A 23,582-nucleotide genomic window follows, 5' to 3' on the forward strand; every position below is an offset into this window, starting at 1 on the left:
CTTTTACCATTCCTTCAATAAATATTTTCACCAAAAAACATGACTTTCATGACAACACCAGCACATGCAACAGTGTTCTGCTCATCTGTAAACATACCTTCCATCTTCTAACTGGAGTCTGAAACTCCAAAGTCCTCGCTGCCGTCTCCGAACGCTTCCCCGATGTTCCCCGTGTGCTGAGCGAGTGTGTTGGAGAACCGGTTCTCGATCTCTGGGTTCCCCGTGTGCTGAGCGAGTGTGTTGGAGAACCGGTTCTCGATCTCTGGGTTCCCCGTGTGCTGAGCGAGTGTGTTGGAGAACCGGTTCTCGATCTCTGGGTTCCCCGTGTGCTGAGCGAGTGTGTTGGAGAACCGGTTCTCGATCTCTGGGTTCCCCGTGTGCTGAGCGAGTGTGTTGGAGAACCGGTTCTCGATCTCTGGGTTTCCCGTGTGCTGAGCGAGTGTGTTGGAGAACCGGTTCTCGGTCTCTGGGTTCCCCGTGTGCTTAGCGAGTGTGTTGGAGAACCGGTTCTCGATCTCTGGGCTGTTGGGTTTGATGATCTCATCTCGAAGTGGTCGATCCTTTGTGCTCGGATAGTCTTCAGCCCGGCAGCCGTTCCGCTCTCCAAACACCTCCTTCCGGTCCAGGACACAGCTCTGCTGAGCCAGCCGACTGTCTCGGAAACACCGGACGAGTTCTGTGCGGGCCAACCGCGTCTGCTTCTCCATACGCCTGAACTCCACAGGCGAAGGCCATCGGCTTTGGACTAACCCATTTTTGAGCCGGTTCACAGACTTGCTGTTGGGAGGCACAGGGCTGAAGGTACGAGTCCCGGATCTCTGGGATCCGTTGAGGACCGGCTGTTGGGAATCCCGTCTAGAACCCATGGAGTTCAGCAGGGCTTGTTCCAGATAATCTCGAAGTGCTCTGCGCTCCGAGAACCAGCTCTCGAGTTCCTCTCGAGACAGTCTAGTGGTGATCATGAGGTGCTCGACCTCATCATAGGAAGGGAAACTGTTCCTCTGGAAACTCTCCTCTAGAAGCTTGATTTGTCCAGGACTCTTGTCCTTTAGTAGAGGAAACTGGGCAGGAACCAAACCGAATTCAACACACGAGTTCTGGGAATTTGTAGTGTGGTCAAGAAACCAATGCTTAACATCCCCATGTGGGATTTCTTTGTCATTCTGACTACTGAAGCATGGGAGCATTGGTGGTTCTATAGACTTACACTGAAGGGCCGGTGTCGGAGACCGGGAAAGAGTCTGGATGGTTGTTGGTCTGTTCACTTGTGCTGGTGAAGAGAGCACGGTTACACCAAAGCAGGATAACTTGTTTTTAGGAATGAAGGCGGAGGCAGAAGCACGATTGTTTATTTGCTGATGAATTAGAGATCTTTTGAGATTGGTGGACACTATGGGTGACAAAGGGAGTCTTTCTTTGGACATCATCTTCTCTTTGGATTGAACCATTGGGAGTTTCCCTTTAGGTGGGACACAATACGCAACAGGTCTCTTCATGTCTGAGGCCACAAAAGAATCAGGGCTAGATGTTTTAAACTCAGGAAACCCAGGAGAAGAAGCGAGAAGTGGAGGCATGTGCACAACATGGCGTTTGAGCTCTGAAGCCAAGAGAGGAGTTCCTGAAGAGGGTTTAAGAGTCTGACAGAGAGCTGTAGAAGTGGTGGATGATATATTTGCTGTGCTGTTTGATGCAGGGCTGGTCTGACGAGTTGGTTCAGGTGTAGGTGAAGCCACACAGGTGTGCTGTGGGGTTGGTATACTCCCATTGAACATCTTCTTCCGGGCTTCTTCCACCTCTTCAGGAGTCCAGGTGATGCCCTGCTTCAGGCGCTGGGTGGAGAACCACACCTTGATCTGCTCCTCTGGGAGGCTGGAGACTGAAGTGAGCCAGGAGAACTCCGAGTGCGTAGGGTACGGGAATCTGCTGAAACATGTGATCAGGGTGGGATTGCTGTCCAGGATTGGGTTGTACTTGCTGGTGTGAAGAGGAACTGCGATTGTGGGAGAGTTTCTGAGATTGGGAGGTCGCTGTAGAAGAGGAGTCACATGACACACAGGCTCCGGGATAATGATCGTACCATTTACACTCACAGCCCTGATCTCATCCTTCAACACTGGACTATACAGATCCTTCTCCACCTCGAGTCCTTTCTCCACAATGCTGTATTTTAGTGTCTTTCCAGTGTCTCCACCTGCTTCCAGAAGGGAACCATCATTCTCGCAATCGACGGTTTGCCTGAACTTGGAACAGCTCTCGTTTGGGTGTTGAACTTTATTATGACATAAGAGGGATTCAAAGTTGTTGGTCCTGAAATTGCAGAAGTTGCAAACACAGAATGGTTCTTCAGACCGATGGAAGTCCTCATGATCTCTGTAGATGCGGAGGTTACGGGTGTAGAAGGAACCCTTCTCCGATGAAGAAACCCCTCCGGTCTTCTCCTCTTCCTCGCCGTTCAATGCCACCCGGCTTTCGTCTGATGGAGGCGGAACAGGATCACATCTGTCCAGCACAGTCTCCACTGAAACATCCATCTCCACAGAGTCTTCAGGAGCGAAGCCGGTTGTACTGAGCACACAGGGGTTCCTTTGGCTTGACATGATGAGTACGACGACGACGGGCAGATGATGGTCTGGTGAGGGATTTTAATTAGGGACTAAGGGATCAGAGTGAAAACCCAGCATTTGGGCTTCATCTGCTAAACTGGGTGTCATGGAGGCTCACCTGCACAAAGAGAACAGATACAGAAGGACTTTATTAGAAGGTCAGTGACACCAATCAGGTCCTGTAACTGGAAGAGAACAGCACTAGAAATGTCAAAGGCATGGGCTTAATTAATTAGCATGAAACACACATTGTACATAGATGAGCGTAAACCTTACGGTACGTTCACACGGGGCGTCAGCGTCAACGCTTCCCATTGACTTTGAATGGGTGACGTCAAGCGTTGCCGAAATGAATTGTGGATCCGTCGGCGGCGCTTCACTGGCGTTGCTCACGGCAAAAGTTGAGAATTTTTTAACTTCTGCCGCGAGCAACGCCAGTGAATCGCCGCAGGCGGAAGCGTCAGCCAATCAGGATCGCTCTATGCAAATACAGTAGCCAGGCGGCAGCCAATCACGTTCATCACGTTCATCCTGTCATTCCTGTCTAATTTCATTGGCTGACATACCATGAATACCATGGCGTCGTGCCAAACTTCAGCCACGCCTTCCGTCAAGCGTTGACGCTCACGCCCCGTGTGAACGTACCGTTAGTAAATCGCCTTGCGTGATTAATTTAAATACTCTCCTCCCATGAATGCTGCATCTGAAAGGGAAACTCCTACAAATGCATATGCAATAAGGCCAGCCACAAAAATAACCCTGTCCACGCCTTTCAGCGCTATAGTTTCTCACTGCGTGTCTTAGTAAATCCTGACAGTAGTTTTAATGCCAAAAGAGGGTTGGCTCAAACTGTTAGTAAATCTGGCCCTTAGTGTCTTTAAGTAAAAGTTTTTGTGTAAATGTTTTCTTGATTATCTGAAATAGAGTACTGGACTACACACTGTAACTTTTCAGAACAAAAAACTCCCTCCCCAGTGAAAAAAAGGTTTGTTGAAACTAAACAGCAAAAGTGTCGTACTGAACTTGCTGCTCATTTCACATGTGAAGAAGCATTTACATAAAAGTCTGACATGCAGAGCAGCAAAAATCCACCCGTTTAATTCTAAGGCTCAGAGAGAAGGTTATCAAAAAACTAAATTACTTTGGTGCACAATATTTGGTGCTATATACTGCAATGTGGTACAGACTACAACCAAATAATAAAAACCTCTGACAAACAAAGCAGATGCACACTTTTCAACAGAGAGAAAGAGGAGTTTGCACAGGAGGTTCATGAGTTCAAGCATTCCAGAATCAAAGCCAACAACTCAGCAAAGACAGAAGACTTACCAACAGCCTTATCTAGAATCACAGACGGAGAGAAGGAGAAGGAGAAGAGAAAGTGTGTAGTTTGCGGGGAATGTGAAACGGGTTTGTATTCATTTGTAACCAATCCCAGACGTTTGCGATCTCAAGGCCGGAGGGTCAGCGAGGCGATTCTGGCACGATTCGACTGAGAATCCAAACACACATGAATACATTCACCACATCAGCAGAAACACACACAGAGATCGCATTGTACTCGCACATAATGACATTTTCATTTCCCCATTATACATGTCATACTGTATAAATATTTAAAGACGTTAATCATATTAGTGTCCTTTTTTCATTTAACGACATTATAACTTTTAAAACAAGTATTTACGGTCAAATTAATGTCATATAAAATAATGTTTTAGCTATGTGATGTCTTTCGAGAATGACCAATTCACAAAATTAACAGAAGGCATACCTGATATAAAAAACTGGATGACTAGCAATTTCCTACTACTAAGTTCTGGAAAAAAAACCAGAGATTTCCATTATTGGACCAAAAAACTTCCTCACGTAATAACCTAGAGTACTGTCTAACACTTGATGATGCTCTGTTAAGTCTTCGTCGTCGGTTAGGAACCTGGGTGTGTGTGTGTGTGTGTGTGTGCTCTTTGATACCAATCTTTCATTGGAAAGTCACGTGTCTAGTATCTGTAAAACCGCATTTTTCCATCTTAAAAATATATCTAAATTACGTCATATGCTCTCAATGACAAATGCGGAACAGTTAGTTGATGCGTTCATGAGCTCAAGGCTAGATTATTGTAATGCTCTACTGGGTGGTTGCCCTGCACGCTTAACAAACAAACTACAGCTAGTTCAAAACGCAGCCGCTCGAGTTCTTACCAGAACCAGGAAGTATGACCATATTAGCCCCGTTCTGTCAACACTGCATTGGCTGCCTATTAAACATCGTATACATTTTAAAATATTGCTGATTATTTACAAAGCACTAAATGGTTTATCTCCGCAGTACTTGAGCGAGCTCTTAACGCATTATAGTCCTTCACGTCTACTGCCATCTCACAACTCCGGCCAGTTAATAATACCTAGAATATCAGAATCGACTGCTGGCGGTAGATCCTTTTCCTATTTAGCACCAAAACTCTGGAACAGTCTTCCTAACATTGTCCGGGAAGCAGACACACTCTGTCAGTTCAAATCTAGACTAAAGACACATCTCTTCGGCCTAGCATTCACATAATGCATTTAATATGTCGATACATTAAATCTATGAGCAGATTGATTGTGTTCTGCAGAACTGGAAGGAAGCAGATGATGGTCAAACGGAGGAGTGTGTGTGTGTGTGTGTGTGTGTGTGTGTGTGTGTGTGTGTGTGTGTGTGTGTGTGTGTGTGTGTGTGTGTGTGTGTGTGTGTGTAGCTCTTCTACATCAGGACGCTGGAAGCGAATCCTTCGAGTAAAGCCCTCGACCCGCGTGTGTAATATTAATGACGGCGCGTGTGGAGGAATCACGCCGCTTCTGCTGGAGGGAAGAACTCGCTTTTCTCTCTCTCCTGATTAGACATGTAAAAACATTAAGCCAAGCTTCATTTGCATGTTGTTGTTATGGCAACAGTGAGAGTGTGACAGCCCAGCAACACTGTGTGTTCATTAATTACAGCAGCCTGACAGCGAGCCACACACACACACACACACACGTGAGCAAATGAGAGAAATGACACATTCAGCATCACCACAGCGCTGGACTGTCATTATAAAACTTGCATGAGACTCTGTCGCAGTCTTTAACTAACACACACACACACACACACACACACACACACACACACTTTCTGAAGATTCTCTAAAGATCACAGAAGAACAGGTTTTAAATGCTGACGCCTGATTAAACTCTCTCTGTTACCATGGTAACCACAGGTGACATCTGACCCTCATAGAGCCACTGACCCGTGATCTCTGTTAAAGTCATGAAATGTTCATCTCTATTGTTCATCTCTATTGTTCATCTCTATTGTTCATCTCTATTGTTCATCTCTATTGTTCATCTCTATTGGTCATCTCTATTGGTCATCTCTATTGGTCATCTCTATTCTTCATCTCTATTCTCCATCTCTATTCTCCATCTCTATTGGTCATCTCTATTCTCCATCTCTATTGGTCATCTCTATTGGTCATCTCTATTCTCCATCTCTATTGGTCATCTCTATTCTTCATCTCTATTGTTCATCTCTATTGGTCATCTCTATTGTTCATCTCTATTGGTCATCTCTATTGTTCATCTCTATTGGTCATCTCTATTCTCCATCTCTATTCTTCATCTCTATTGGTCATCTCTATTCTTCATCTCTATTCTTCATCTCTATTGGTCATCTCTATTGGTCATCTCTATTGGTCATCTCTATTCTTCATCATCTCTATTATTCATCTCTATTGTTCATCTCTATTGGTCATCTCTATTGTTCATCTCTATTGGTCATCTCTATTCTTCATCTCTATTGGTCATCTCTATTGGTCATCTCTATTCTTCATCTCTATTCTTCATCTCTATTGGTCATCTCTATTGGTCATCTCTATTGTTCATCTCTATTGGTCATCTCTATTCTTCATCTCTATTGGTCATCTCTATTTGTCATCTCTATTCTTCATCTCTATTCTTCATCTCTATTGTTCATCTCTATTGGTCATCTCTATTGGTCATCTCTATTGTTCATCTCTATTGTTCATCTATATTGTTCATCTCTATTGGTCATCTCTATTGGTCATCTCTATTCTTCATCTCTATTGGTCATCTCTATTCTTCATCTCTATTGTTCATCTCTATTGTTCATCTCTATTGTTCATCTCTATTGGTCATCTCTATTGGTCATCTCTATTGATAATCTCTATTCTCCATCTCTATTCTTCATCTCTATTGTTCATCTCTATTCTCCATCTCTATTGTTCATCTCTATTGTTCATCTCTATTGGTCATCTCTATTCTTCATCTCTATTGGTCATATCTATTGTTCATCTCTATTCTTCATCTCTATTCTTCATCTCTATTGTTCATCTCTATTGGTCATCTCTATTCTTCATCTCTATTCTTCATCTCTATTCTTCATCTCTATTGGTCATCTCTATTCTTCATCTCTATTGGTCATCTCTATTGTTCATCTCTATTGGTCATATATATTGTTCATCTCTATTCTTCATCTCTATTGGTCATCTCTATTGGTCATCTCTATTCTTCATCTCTATTGTTCATCTCTATTGGTCATCTCTATTCTTCATCTCTATTCTTCATCTCTATTCTTCATCTCTATTGGTCATCTCTATTGGTCATCTCTATTCTTCATCTCTATTCTTCATCTCTATTGTTCATCTCTATTTTTCATCTCTATTGTTCATCTCTATTGGTCATCTCTATTGTTCATCTCTATTGGTCATCTCTATTGTTCATCTCTATTGTTCATCTCTAGTTCATCTCTATTGGTCATCTCTATTCTTCATCTCTATTGGTCATCTCTATTGTTCATCTCTATTCTCCATCTCTATTGGTCATCTCTATTGTTCATCTCTATTGGTCATCTCTATTGTTCATCTCTATTCTTCATCTCTATTCTTCATCTCTATTGGTCATCTCTATTCTCCATCTCTATTGGTCATCTCTATTGGTCATCTCTATTCGTCATCTCTATTGTTCATCTCTATTCTTCATCTCTATTGGTCATCTCTATTGTTCATCTCTATTCTTCATCTCTATTGGTCATCTCTATTGTTCATCTCTATTCTTCATCTCTATTGGTCATCTCTATTCTTCATCTCTATTGTTCATCTCTATTGTTCATCTCTATTCTTCATCTCTATTGGTCATCTCTATTGTTCATCTCTATTCTTCATCTCTATTCTCCATCTCTATTGTTCATCTCTATTGGTCATCTCTATTGTTCATCTCTATTGTTCATCTCTATTGTTCATCTCTATTGTTCATCTCTATTGTTCATCTCTATTCTTCATCATCTCTATTGGTCATCTCTATTCTCCATCTCTATTCTTCATCTCTATTGGTCATCTCTATTGGTCATCTCTATTCTTCATCATCTCTATTGGTCATCTCTATTCTCCATCTCTATTCTCCATCTCTATTGTTCATCTCTATTGTTCATCTCTATTGTTCATCTCTATTGTTCATCTCTATTGTTCATCTCTATTGTTCATCTCTATTCTTCATCTCTATTCTTCATCTCTATTGATCATCTCTATTCTTCATCTCTATTGGTCAACTCTATTGTTCATCTCTATTCTTCATCTCTATTGTTCATCTCTATTCTTCATCTCTATTGTTCATCTCTATTGGTCATCTCTATTCTTCATCTCTATTGGTCATCTCTATTCTTCATCATCTCTATTGTTCATCTCTATTGTTCATCTCTATTGTTCATTTCTATTGGTCATCTCTATTGTTCATCTATATTGGTCATCTCTATTCTTCATCATCTCTATTGGTCATCTCTATTCTCCATCTCTATTCTCCATCTCTATTATTCATCTCTATTCTTCATCTCTATTCTTCATCTCTATTGGTCATCTCTATTGTTCATCTCTATTCTTCATCTCTATTCTTCATCTCTATTGGTCATCTCTATTTGTCATCTCTATTCTTCATCATCTCTATTGGTCATCTCTATTCTCCATCTCTATTCTCCATCTCTATTGTTCATCTCTATTGGTCATCTCTATTGTTCATCTCTATTGGTCATCTCTATTGGTCATCTCTATTCTTCATCTCTATTCTCCATCTCTATTGGTCATCTCTATTCTTCATCTCTATTCTCCATCTCTATTGTTCATCTCTATTGGTCATCTCTATTCTTCATCATCTCTATTGTTCATCTCTATTGTTCATCTCTATTGTTCATTTCTATTGGTCATCTCTATTGTTCATCTCTATTGTTCATTTCTATTGGTCATCTCTATTGTTCATCTATATTGGTCATCTCTATTCTTCATCATCTCTATTGGTCATCTCTATTCTCCATCTCTATTCTCCATCTCTATTATTCATCTCTATTCTCCATCTCTATTCTTCATCTCTATTGGTCATCTCTATTGTTCATCTCTATTGTTCATCTCTATTGATCATCTCTATTGGTCATCTCTAATCTTCATCTCTATTGGTCATCTCTATTCTTCATCTCTATTGTTCATCTCTATTGTTCATCTCTATTGTTCATCTCTATTCTTCATCTATTCTTCATCTCTATTGGTCATCTCTATTCTTCATCTCTATTCTTCATCTCTATTGATCATCTCTATTGATCATCTCTATTCTTCATCTCTATTGTTCATCTCTATTGTTCATCTCTATTCTTCATCTCTATTCTTCATCTCTATTGGTCATCTCTATTGTTCATCTCTATTCTTCATCTCTATTGTTCATCTCTATTCTTCATCTCTATTGTTCATCTCTATTCTTCATCTCTATTGATCATCTCTATTCTTCATCTCTATTGTTCATCTCTATTGTTCATCTCTATTCTTCATCTATTCTTCATCTCTATTCTTCATCTCTATTGGTCATCTTTATTGTTCATCTCTATTCTTCATCTCTATTGTTCATCTCTATTGTTCATCTCTATTGTTCATCTCTATTGATCATCTCTATTCTTCATCTCTATTGTTCATCTCTATTGTTCATCTCTATTGTTCATCTCTATTGTTCATCTCTATTCTTCATCTCTATTCTTCATCTCTATTGATCATCTCTATTCTTCATCTCTATTGGTCAACTCTATTGTTCATCTCTATTCTTCATCTCTATTGTTCATCTCTATTCTTCATCTCTATTGTTCATCTCTATTCTTCATCTCTATTGTTCATCTCTATTGTTCATCTCTATTCTTCATCTCTATTGATCATCTCTATTGATCATCTCTATTGATCATCTCTATTGTTCATCTCTATTGGTCATCTCTATTCTTCATCTCTATTGTTCATCTCTATTGTTCATCTCTATTCTTCATCTCTATTCTTCATCTCTATTGATCATCTCTATTGATCATCTCTATTCTTCATCTCTATTGTTCATCTATATTGTTCATCTCTATTCTTCATCTCTATTGGTCATCTCTATTGTTCATCTCTATTCTTCATCTCTATTGTTCATCTCTATTGTTCATCTCTATTGTTCATCTCTATTCTTCATCTCTATTGATCATCTCTATTCTTCATCTCTATTGTTCATCTCTATTGTTCATCTCTATTCTTCATCTCTATTCTTCATCTCTATTGGTCATCTCTATTGTTCATCTCTATTCTTCATCTCTATTGTTCATCTCTATTGTTCATCTCTATTCTTCATCTCTATTGATCATCTCTATTGGTCATCTCTATTGTTCATCTCTATTGTTCATCTCTATTGTTCATCTCTATTCTTCATCTCTATTGTTCATCTCTATTCTTCATCTCTATTGATCATCTCTATTCTTCATCTCTATTGGTCAACTCTATTGTTCATCTCTATTCTTCATCTCTATTGTTCATCTCTATTTTTCATCTCTATTCTTCATCTCTATTGTTCATCTCTATTGGTCATCTCTATTCTTCATCTCTATTCTTCATCTCTATTGGTCATCTCTATTGATCATCTCTATTCTTCATCTCTATTCTTCATCTCTATTCTTCATCTCTATTCTTCATCTCTATTGGTCATCTCTATTGTTCATCTCTATTCTTCACCTCTATTGTTCATCTCTATTGTTCATCTCTATTGTTCATCTCTATTCTTCATCTCTATTGATCATCTCTATTGGTCATCTCTATTCTTCATCTCTATTGTTCATCTCTATTCTTCATCTCTATTCTTCATCTCTATTCTTCATCTTTATTCTTCATCTCTATTGGTCATCTCTATTCTCCATCTCTATTCTTCATCTCTATTGGTCATCTCTATTCTTCATCTCTATTGGTCATCTCTATTCTTCATCTCTATTCTTCATCTCTATTGATCATCTCTATTCTTCATCTCTATTGATCATCTCTATTCTTCATCTCTATTGTTCATCTCTATTGTTCATCTCTATTCTTCATCTCTATTGTTCATCTCTATTGTTCATCTCTATTGGTCATCTCTATTCTTCATCTCTATTGGTCATCTCTATTGTTCATCTCTATTCTCCATCTCTATTCTTCATCTCTATTCTCCATCTCTATTCTTCATCTCTATTCTTCATCTCTATTCTTCATCTCTATTGTTCATCTCTATTGGTCATCTCTATTCTTCATCTCTATTGGTCATCTCTATTGTTCATCTCTATTCTTCATCTCTATTCTTCATCTCTATTCTCCATCTCTATTCTTCATCTCTATTGGTCATCTCTATTCTTCATCTCTATTCTTCATCTCTATTGATCATCTCTATTCTTCATCTCTATTGATCATCTCTATTCTTCATCTCTATTGTTCATCTCTATTCTTCATCTCTATTCTTCATCTCTATTGTTCATCTCTATTGGTCATCTCTATTGTTCATCTCTATTGTTCATCTCTATTGGTCATCTCTATTCTTCATCTCTATTCTTCATCTCTATTGTTCATCTCTATTCTTCATCTCTATTCTTCATCTCTATTGGTCATCTCTATTCTCCATCTCTATTGGTCATCTCTATTGGTCATCTCTATTCTCCATCTCTATTCTTCATCTCTATTGGTCATCTCTATTCTTCATCTCTATTGGTCATCTCTATTCTCCATCTCTATTGGTCATCTCTATTCTCCATCTCTATTGTTCATCTCTATTCTTCATCTCTATTGGTCATCTCTATTCTTCATCTCTATTGGTCATCTCTATTCTTCATCTCTATTCTTCATCTCTATTGTTCATCTCTATTGTTCATCTCTATTGGTCATCTCTATTCTTCATCTCTATTGTTCATCTCTATTCTTCATCTCTATTCTTCATCTCTATTGGTCATCTCTATTCTCCATCTCCATTGGTCATCTCTATTGGTCATCTCTATTCTCCATCTCTATTCTTCATCTCTATTGGTCATCTCTATTCTTCATCTCTATTGGTCATCTCTATTCTCCATCTCTATTGGTCATCTCTATTCTCCATCTCTATTGTTCATCTCTATTCTTCATCTCTATTGGTCATCTCTATTCTTCATCTCTATTGGTCATCTCTATTGGTCATCTCTATTCTTCATCTCTATTGGTCATCTCTATTGGTCATCTCTATTCTTCATCTCTATTGTTCATCTCTATTGTTCATCTCTATTGGTCATCTCTATTCTTCATCTCTATTGGTCATCTCTATTGGTCATCTCTATTCTCCATCTCTATTCTTCATCTCTATTGGTCATCTCTATTCTTCATCTCTATTGGTCATCTCTATTCTCCATCTCTATTGTTCATCTCTATTGTTCATCTCTATTGTTCATCTCTATTCTTCATCTCTATTGTTCATCTCTATTCTTCATCTCTATTGATCATCTCTATTCTTCATCTCTATTGGTCAACTCTATTGTTCATCTCTATTCTTCATCTCTATTGTTCATCTCTATTTTTCATCTCTATTCTTCATCTCTATTGTTCATCTCTATTGGTCATCTCTATTCTTCATCTCTATTCTTCATCTCTATTGGTCATCTCTATTGATCATCTCTATTCTTCATCTCTATTCTTCATCTCTATTCTTCATCTCTATTCTTCATCTCTATTGGTCATCTCTATTGTTCATCTCTATTCTTCACCTCTATTGTTCATCTCTATTGTTCATCTCTATTGTTCATCTCTATTCTTCATCTCTATTGATCATCTCTATTGGTCATCTCTATTCTTCATCTCTATTGTTCATCTCTATTCTTCATCTCTATTCTTCATCTCTATTCTTCATCTCTATTCTTCATCTCTATTGGTCATCTCTATTCTCCATCTCTATTCTTCATCTCTATTGGTCATCTCTATTCTTCATCTCTATTGGTCATCTCTATTCTTCATCTCTATTCTTCATCTCTATTGATCATCTCTATTCTTCATCTCTATTGATCATCTCTATTCTTCATCTCTATTGTTCATCTCTATTGTTCATCTCTATTCTTCATCTCTATTGTTCATCTCTATTGTTCATCTCTATTGGTCATCTCTATTCTTCATCTCTATTGGTCATCTCTATTGTTCATCTCTATTCTCCATCTCTATTCTTCATCTCTATTCTCCATCTCTATTCTTCATCTCTATTCTTCATCTCTATTCTTCATCTCTATTGTTCATCTCTATTGGTCATCTCTATTCTTCATCTCTATTGGTCATCTCTATTGTTCATCTCTATTCTTCATCTCTATTCTTCATCTCTATTCTCCATCTCTATTCTTCATCTCTATTGGTCATCTCTATTCTTCATCTCTATTCTTCATCTCTATTGATCATCTCTATTCTTCATCTCTATTGATCATCTCTATTCTTCATCTCTATTGTTCATCTCTATTCTTCATCTCTATTCTTCATCTCTATTGTTCATCTCTATTGGTCATCTCTATTGTTCATCTCTATTGTTCATCTCTATTGGTCATCTCTATTCTTCATCTCTATTCTTCATCTCTATTGTTCATCTCTATTCTTCATCTCTATTCTTCATCTCTATTGGTCATCTCTATTCTCCATCTCTATTGGTCATCTCTATTGGTCATCTCTATTCTCCATCTCTATTCTTCATCTCTATTGGTCATCTCTATTCTTCATCTCTATTGGTCATCTCTATTCTCCATCTCTATTGGTCATCTCTATTCTCCATCTCTATTGTTCATCTCTATTCTTCATCTCTATTGGTCATCTCTATTCTTCATCTCTATTGGTCATCTCTATTGTTCATCTCTATTCTTCATCTCTATTCTTCATCTCTATTGTTCATCTCTATTGTTCATCTCTATTGGTCATCTCTATTCTTCATCTCTATTGTTCATCTCTATTCTTCATCTCTATTCTTCATCTCTATTGGTCATCTCTATTCTCCATCTCCATTGGTCATCTCTATTGGTCATCTCTATTCTCCATCTCTATTCTTCATCTCTATTGGTCATCTCTATTCTTCATCTCTATTGGTCATCTCTATTCTCCATCTCTATTGGTCATCTCTATTCTCCATCTCTATTGTTCATCTCTATTCTTCATCTCTATTGGTCATCTCTATTCTTCATCTCTATTGGTCATCTCTATTGGTCATCTCTATTCTTCATCTCTATTGGTCATCTCTATTGGTCATCTCTATTCTTCATCTCTATTGTTCATCTCTATTGTTCATCTCTATTGGTCATCTCTATTCTTCATCTCTATTGGTCATCTCTATTGGTCATCTCTATTCTCCATCTCTATTCTTCATCTCTATTGGTCATCTCTATTCTTCATCTCTATTGGTCATCTCTATTCTCCATCTCTATTGTTCATCTCTATTCTTCATCTCTATTGGTCATCTCTATTCTTCATCTCTATTCTTCATCTCTATTCTTCATCTCTATTCTTCATCTCTATTGTTTCCTGTATTTCTAATTTGGGAACGTTGTATTTCATCCCTCCTCATGTCTCTGCCCGCTGAGGATAAAAGCATCTGCTAAACCTTTCATATAATTCCAATCACACACACTGTCCTATTTGTGTTCTATAAATACATGAAAGCATCACGTCCATCTTTAGAGAGGAAAGATTCGCAACGACTCTCTCTGTCAGTCAGACTTCTGAATAAAACACTTACATAAACAATATTTCATTCAAATTCCTCTATCAGCACAATCTCAGCCAGTTCATTTCCCTAACACACACACACACACACACACACACACACAGTCTAGTTGTGAGGAACAAGTGTCCAGGGGGCAGTCATCAGTGTCAGCCAATAGGAGTGCAGCGCTAAGCCCCGCCCCTCCCACACATCCAATCAGATTCACTCCAGCTCAGGAATTCTGGAACTCAATATTGACCAGCGTTAACTCAACAGCCTTGCAGAATAAAGAGACACACACACACACACACACACACAGACGAGCTGAAACACACACACACACACGAGCTGAAACACACACACACAGACGAGCTGAAACACACACACACACACACGAGCTGAAACACACACACACAGACGAGCTGAAACACACACACACACACAGACGAGCTGAAACACACACACACACACACACACACGAGCTGAAACACACACACACACACACACAGACGAGCTGAAACACACACACACACACAACACACACACACAGACGAGCTGAAACACACACACACACGCGAGCTGAAACACACACACACACACACACACACACACACACGAGCTGAAACACACACACACACACAGACGAGCTGAAACACACACACACACACACAGACGAGCTGAAACACACACACACACAGACGAGCTGAAACACACACACACACAGACGAGCTGAAACACACACACACACACACACACGAGCTGAAACACACACACACAGACGAGCTGAAACACACACACACACACACACACACGAGCTGAAACACACACACACACACACACAGACGAGCTGAAACACACACACACACACAACACACACACACAGACGAGCTGAAACACACACACACACGCGAGCTGAAACACACACACACACACACACACACACACACACGAGCTGAAACACACACACACACACAGACGAGCTGAAACACACACACACACACACAGACGAGCTGAAACACACACACACACAGACGAGCTGAAACACACACACACACAGACGAGCTGAAACACACACACACACACACACACGAGCTGAAACACACACACACAGACGAGCTGAAACACACACACACACACACACACAGACGAGCTGAAACACACACACACAGACGAGCTGAAACACACACACACACAGACGAGCTGAAACACACACACACACACGAGCTGAAACCAGGCATGAAAACAGGTCAGGGGTAAAAAAGGTGAAAAGGATGCGGCATATATCCCCCCCCCAAAAAAAAAAAAATGAAACAACAACAACGAAAAAAACAACTTGTAATCTGCATTGGCATTGTAGTAGGCTACCAGTGTTTCTCACAGGATTTTTGGATCACTGTGATGAGTGGTCCTCTGCCACTCTAGGGGGGTTCGGGGGAAAATTTTGTGCTTTTTAATGTGAAATTCATCAATCTGGTGCAAATTAAACAAAGAAAATTTCAAAACTCTTTTAGTTACAGTGTCTGTCTACATTACTACTACAATAATAGTTATAATATTAATCCCATGATAGTAATAGCCATATAGCCTATTGTAAAACAAATGCACTGAAAAATAAAGGAAACTTTCATAATTAGTTTTGTACTAATTTCTATACTTGAAAGAGTATATTTCTATACTTCACATTAAAGATGTGATTGGGCTAGCCCAGTGTCAATCAAGAAAAGAACCAATGGGCCGCTGATCTACGTATTTCATCGGGTCTCAGAGAAAAAAAACTATTTACTACTACTATTTATCCCAAAAATGCCCCAAACCAGTCGTCTGTATGATAATCTGAAACAAGCACTGGTGAGCCGTTGTCCTGCTTCACTTCACAGATGCTGAGTGAAAGGAGAATTATAGAATGAAAGGATATTCATTTATATGACACTTTATTAATCAGGAGAACAGCTTGTTCAGCGCGTCATACGTCGTCCTTTCAGTTTCGGTTTTCAATCGATCAAGTTTTTTCACGTTCTCTCGATAAACCACCCCTTTCAATCCGATCGAAATAATTTGTAATAGAGCTGACACTTTGAGTTTTTAACGGGTTATGTTAAAGCCCTACTTGTTATGTTTTTATAAAATATCTATAGTGAATGCATTATCATATCACCGTATTATTTACCGCCATGCAACTGCGAGCCACAAATTAAAGCTTGGCGAGCCGCATGAGGCTCGCGAGCCGCGCAATGAATACTTGTTCCTGCTCGCTCAGCACTCACGGCGCCCGCGCCCACTCGCGATATTATCTCGCCCACTTCTATGTCAAAATAAAAAATAATGACATTGGCAACATCGCTGTCTGTATCTGACAGGACAGTTAACATTGTAAGCTAACTTACCTCAGGCTTGCTTTCCGACGTGCGGTTCTTTGTTCGGCAGTGTGTCCAGTTCTCAGACTCGCGGTGTAAAAGACTTTGAAAACATTTCTGCCCTAACGTTACTCTGACTCGTATTGGCTGTCATGTTTCGGCATTCGGAATGATGATTGTTTTTTAAAGCTTATAGTTTTGTAAAGTTTATGGTAACTTTATAGGGGATAAATGCTGGCCTCGACCTCGAACACCCCCCCCCCCTCCCTCCCCCTCCCTCCTAAAATATTTTCTCATCGGATCTGCACAAATCACGTAGGTGACCCTTTTAGGTTTTAAAACGGCGAATTTCGCCGAAAGGTGAGGAGTTTTCATGCCTGTGAAACACACACACACACACACAGACGAGCTGAAACACACACACACACACACACACACACACACACACACACACACACACAGACGAGCTGAAACACACACACACACACACACACACACACACACACACGAGCTGAAACACACACACACACACACAGACGAGCTGAAACACACACACACACACACACACACACACACACACACACACACACAGACGAGCTGAAACACACACACACACACACACACACACACAGACGAGCTGAAACACACACACACAGACGAGCTGAAACACACACACACACACAGACGAGCTGAAACACACACACACACACACACACACACACACACGAGCTGAAACACACACACACACACACACACACACACACACACACACACACACACACACACACACACATTATCTTCTAATCTACTGATTTACACTTCTGTTTATATATTGTTTAATACACATCGACACCCAGTGCAATAATAATGTTCAGATGAACTATAAGCACACACGAGTGAATCTTACGTCTTATTTCACCTCAAGTTGACATTCATTTAAATAAAATAAATATATGTATTACACAAAGGAATCTTTTTTATGGCAATAAATACTTCCCTCAAATTATCACGATTATTACTCACAATAATCACGTATGGCAAGCAAACTCCGCCCATTAACACGTCATCATCCAATCACAATAAAACACTGATCGAAGCCGACCGGGGGTTAGTGAACATCATCATCATCTTCATCCTCATCATCATCATCATCTTCATCCAATCACAATAAAACACTGATCGAAGCCGACCGGGGGTTAGTGAACATCATCATCATCTTCATCCTCATCATCATCATCATCTTCATCCAATCACAATAAAACACTGATCGAAGCCGACCGGGTGAACTTCCTGAACGGAGACGATCCTCCCGGAAGAGAAGCGACTACTACAGTCTCATCATCTTCATCCTCATCATCATCATCATCACCTTCATCCCCATCATCATCATCATCATCACCTTCATCATCCTCATCACCTTCATCATCCTCATCACCTTCATCCTCATCATCCTCCCCTTCCTCATCATCATCATCTTCATCATCATCCTCACCTTCATCATCACCTTCATCCTCATCATCACCTTCATCATCCTCATCACCTTCATCATCCTCATCACCTTCATCATCATCATCATCATCATCACCTTCATCATCACCTTCATCATCCTCATCATCATCACCTTCATCATCCTCATCACCTTCATCATCATCACCTTCATCCTCATCATCACCTTCATCATCCTCATCACCTTCATCATCATCACCTTCATCATCATCATCACCTTCATCATCATCACCTTCATCATCATCATCACCTTCATCATCATCATCTTCATCCTCATCATCACCTTCATCATCCTCATCACCTTCATCATCCTCATCACCTTCATCATCATCATCATCATCACCTTCATCATCACCTTCATCATCCTCATCATCATCACCTTCATCATCCTCATCACCTTCATCATCATCACCTTCATCCTCATCATCACCTTCATCATCCTCATCACCTTCATCATCATCACCTTCATCCTCATCATCATCACCTTCATCATCACCTTCATCATCCTCATCACCTTCATCCTCATCATCACCTTCATCATCATCACCTTCATCATCATCACCTTCATCCTCATCATCACCTTCATCATCCTCATCACCTTCATCATCCTCATCACCTTCATCATCATCACCTTCATCCTCATCATCCTCCCCTTCCTCATCGTCATCATCTTCATCATCATCCTCACCTTCATCATCCTCATCACCTTCATCTTCATCATCACCTTCATCATCATCCTCACCTTCATCATCATCATCACCTTCATCCTCATCTTCATCATCATCCTCACCTTCATCATCATCATCACCTTCATCATCCTCATCACCTTCATCATCATCACCGTCATCATCATCCTCATCACCTTCATCATCATCATCCTCATCACCTTCATCATCATCCTCACCTTCATCATCATCATCATCACCTTCATCATCATCCTCACCTTCATCATCATCATCACCTTCATCATCCTCATCACCTTCATCATCATCACCGTCATCATCATCCTCATCACCTTCATCATCATCATCCTCATCACCTTCATCATCGTCATCACCTTCATCATCATCCTCACCTTCCTCTTCATCATCACCTTCATCATCATCCTCACCTTCATCATCCTCATCTTCATCATCATCATCACCTTTATCATCCTCATCTTCATCATCCTCACCTTCCTCTTCATCACCTTCATCATCACCTTTATCATCATCACCTTCATCATCCTCCTCACCTTTATCATCCTCATCATCACCTTCATCATCCTCATCTTCATCATCATCACCTTCATCATCATTATCATAATCATCACCTTCCTCATCATCCCCTTTATCATCCTCACCTTCATCTTCATCATCCTCACCTTCATCTTCATCATCCTCACCTTCATCATCATCTTCCTCACCTTCATCATCCTCACCTTCATCATCATCATCCTCTCATTCATCTTCCTCATCCTCTCCTTCATCATCCTCACCTTCATCATCATCCTCACCCTCCTCTTCCTCACCCCAGTCGGTGTCCCCTGTGGAGTCTGAGACGGGGTGCAGGGTAAAGTCTCTCCTACTGTGCCGTATATCCAGAAGCTTCAGGAGCAAGAGCACATGTGGGCGGGGCTTGATTGTGTGTGTGGGGAATTGATTGGATGGTTGTGGTTTGCTATTGGCTGAGCTCATGTGAGTGACAGGTTATTGCCCCGCCCTCGTCATCAGAGAAGAGAAGAGATGCTGCAAGAGGAACTTATTCTCATTCAAGATTATTAACACAATAATGATGTGCAGTGCACCCATAAACATTTAATAAACACTGCAATATTACATAAAACAAGTATTGCCCATTTTGATTTCATGGGGACTTTAAAAACATGTTCAGTTCGGGAATAGTTCAAATCAAGCCTTTTTTACTATATTCTCATCATTCATTATTACTGTTAGCAATGCTCAAATGTCAGTTATTGTATTTGTATGGCATGGTTCTATTATAATTGACATAATAAAATGTCACAATGCAAAAACATTATGATGCTCATAACAGCCTCAGGCTCATGTTCTTCATTAGATATGATCAACTCTCAACACTGCAGTTTAATATTCCGCGTTTCACAATAATATTGTTCCAGTCTTACAATCAAGAACCCGCTGTTGCCTTGGAAACCCGTGCGCGACACACTGACGGAGACTTACCCGGTAAATCAGCGTGTCATAAAGTCACTTCATAACCTGATGATGATGGTGATGATGATGAAGATGAAGATGATGATGGCGAATTAAGCTCGTCCAGAACTTCACATCTCAACCTTCTCAAACTTCAGCAACAGCAAAATCAACATCAGTCAATCAATCAGAATCATTCCTGTCACTAAACTCACGAAACACGACCACACACACACACACACACACACACACACACACACACACACACACACACACACTCTCACACACACACACACACACACACAAACACACACACACACACACACACACACACACACACACCAGATTCGAACGGGTGACAACAGCAAACGACTCAATATATTGTCCGAGTTTGAATCTTTCCTTCAGAAACCCGTTCGGTGTCGTTAGTAAAGGCGCGAGAACTTCAGCGCTCGCGATTCATTTACACCAGAAACTTCCATCAGTCACAATAACAGGGATCAGGGATCGATAACAGGGATCAGGGATCGATGACAGGGATCGATAACAGGGAACAGGGATCGATAACAGGGAACCGAAGCGAAGAGCCTCACCTTCTGAAACGCGTCGGATCCTCCGGAGGAATCTACGGGAGCCGACACACGATCCGGCGCGCGAGGGTTTCATTCAGAGTTTATACGCCGATGAACATGGGCTATAAATACTCAATACACACACACACACACACACACACACACACACACACACACACACGTGATGCTAGACTGTATTAATATTCTCTATCCAGACACAACAACAGCTGGAATCCTTTAATCCAGCAGTGCTTATTAAAACACGATATATGTCCTCCTTCACACTGGGTTACACTAAACATTTCTGAATATTATAAAAAATAATAATCCTATCAGATAAATAAAGCTAAATCTGTTATGGTGTTTTACCAAAACCTCTCCCTCATCCAAACCGAAAGAAATATTACAGATGAATTGTATTTACTTTTAATGTGTTTTTTTTTTTTTTGCAGTAAAACAGGAATTCAAGAGAAAGAAGAGCAATGACTAGACTCGAGCCTGCATCTCATTAAAAAACGGTTATCTTAGACCACGCCCCCAACGCTTATTTATCACCAGGTCACACCCATAATTATTATTTATCACACGGTCACGCCTCCAACACTTATATGCTTATCAACGCTTATATCGCCCAGTTATGTTTTATCTGTAATATCATCGCACTGAAACTGAAGCCCATTTCCGCCACATTAAAAAGACTGCTTTGGTAAATATATTTATGTATTAAAGGAATAAAAATGATTCACACGGTGAGGACTGAAGACTCTGCCAACACGATGTCTTTATCTACAGCGGAGAGGAGATTGGTATATAAATATTCATATTCAGTATTATAGATCTAACGGCACTGAGCCGTCCGATGAGGACAGAACTGCTCCGCCGCTTCACAGCAGAACTAGGCTCATGTTTGATGAAGATTGTATATTTTGAGTCGATCTGTGTGAAGAGTCACGTGATGAACTGCTGCCCTCTGCTGGCGCGTTCGCCATGTTTCCCACAAGCCCCTGCGGCTGTGCATCTGATGTTCAAATAATGCTGTCAATCGAGTTTAAGTCTCCATGTTCTTTGTTTTGTTGTCTATTTATTCAATCTACTAGTTTAAGTTCTATTTATATTATTATACACAATACTGTAATTCCCTCTCACACACTCAAACAGTCTCTCTCTCTCTCTCTCTCTCTCTCTCTCTCACACACACACACACACACACACACACACACACACACACACACACACACACACACACACACTCACTAACTCTGCCCATCAAACAAACCTTGCTGCATTTTTCAGCAATTTCTGGAACTCATTGTAATTTATGATTTAAGGTACAATATGTAAAATTTTTGTAATAAATATCCATAAATCACTTGCACAGTGTGATATATTTCCTGCAGTTGTGTTCTTACAATATCCCAAAAGTCTCCAAAGATTTTTAATTTCAGAGAAATTCCAATTTTAAATAAGGGCTCGTCCCTAATCACTGTCACTGACGTAATATCCGCGTTATCGCTGGTTTCTGCTCGTACTGCCGTAGTAACCATGGCGACAGACGCGGACATCGGCGTTACGCCCAGCGGCGCTCACACTGCTTCGTTCACACATTACGGACCATGGCAAGCAGACTTTGGGACAAAAGGAGAACTAAAACGAGGATCAATATCAGCGTGGGGTTTTCGAGACGCCGAGAGCTAGCGTCCGCGACTAACTTCCACTCGACAGAGACGGCGAGAGCTAGCGTCCGCGACTAACTTCCACTCGACAGAGACGCCGAGAGCTAGCGTCCGCGACTAACTTCCACTCGACAGAGACGCCGAGAGCTAGCGTCCGCGACTAACTTCCACTCGACAGAGACGCCGAGAGTTAGCGTCCGCGACTAACTTCCACTCGACAGAGACGCCGAGAGTTAGCGTCCGCGACTAACTTCCACTCGACAGAGACGCCGAGAGTTAGCGTCCGCGACTAACTTCCACTCGACAGAGACGCCGAGAGCTAGCGTCCGCGACTAACTTCCACCCGACAGAGACGCCGAGAGCTAGCGTCCGCGGCTAACTTCGACTCGACAGAGACGCCGAGAGCTAGCGTCCGCGACTAACTTCCACTCGACAGAGACGCCGAGAGCTAGCGTCCGCGACTAACTTCCACTCGACAGAGACGCCGAGAGCTAGCGTCCGCGACTAACTTCCACTCGACAGAGACGCCGAGAGCTAGCGTCCGCGGCTAACTTCGACTCGACAGAGACACAGAGAGCTAGCGTCCGCGACTAACTTCCACTCGACAGAGACGCCGATAGCTAGCGTCCGCGGCTAACTTCCACTCGACAGAGACGCCGATAGCTAGCGTCCGCGGCTAACTTCCACTCGACAGAGACGCCGAGAGCTA

The 23,582-nt window shown here is 40.7% G+C and overlaps 1 protein-coding gene across 3 annotated transcripts in view; it reads right to left on the reverse strand.

Moving 5' to 3' along the window:
- Positions 1 to 21,304, reverse strand: part of zhx2b (zinc fingers and homeoboxes 2b) — a 24,000-nt gene extending 2,696 nt beyond the window's left edge. For 2 of the 3 annotated variants that reach the window (XM_079590932.1, XM_079590934.1), the window contains exons 1-2: positions 21,222 to 21,304; positions 98 to 2,721 (exon numbers count right to left, since the gene is read on the reverse strand). In XM_079590932.1, the coding sequence (XP_079447058.1) occupies positions 108 to 2,597 (2,490 nt within the window). In that variant the 5' untranslated portion in view covers positions 2,598 to 2,721; positions 21,222 to 21,304 and the 3' untranslated portion in view covers positions 98 to 107. Of the gene's footprint in view, positions 1 to 97; positions 2,722 to 3,932; positions 4,000 to 21,221 lie in introns of those variants that run through there. The other variant, XM_079590933.1, reaches the window with a different exon arrangement.
- Positions 21,305 to 23,582: the final 2,278 nt, after the last annotated feature.

The sequence above is a fragment of the Phoxinus phoxinus genome (genome assembly GCF_949152265.1).
Source record: "Phoxinus phoxinus genome assembly, chromosome: 19".
Lineage (NCBI taxonomy): Eukaryota > Metazoa > Chordata > Actinopteri > Cypriniformes > Leuciscidae > Phoxinus > Phoxinus phoxinus.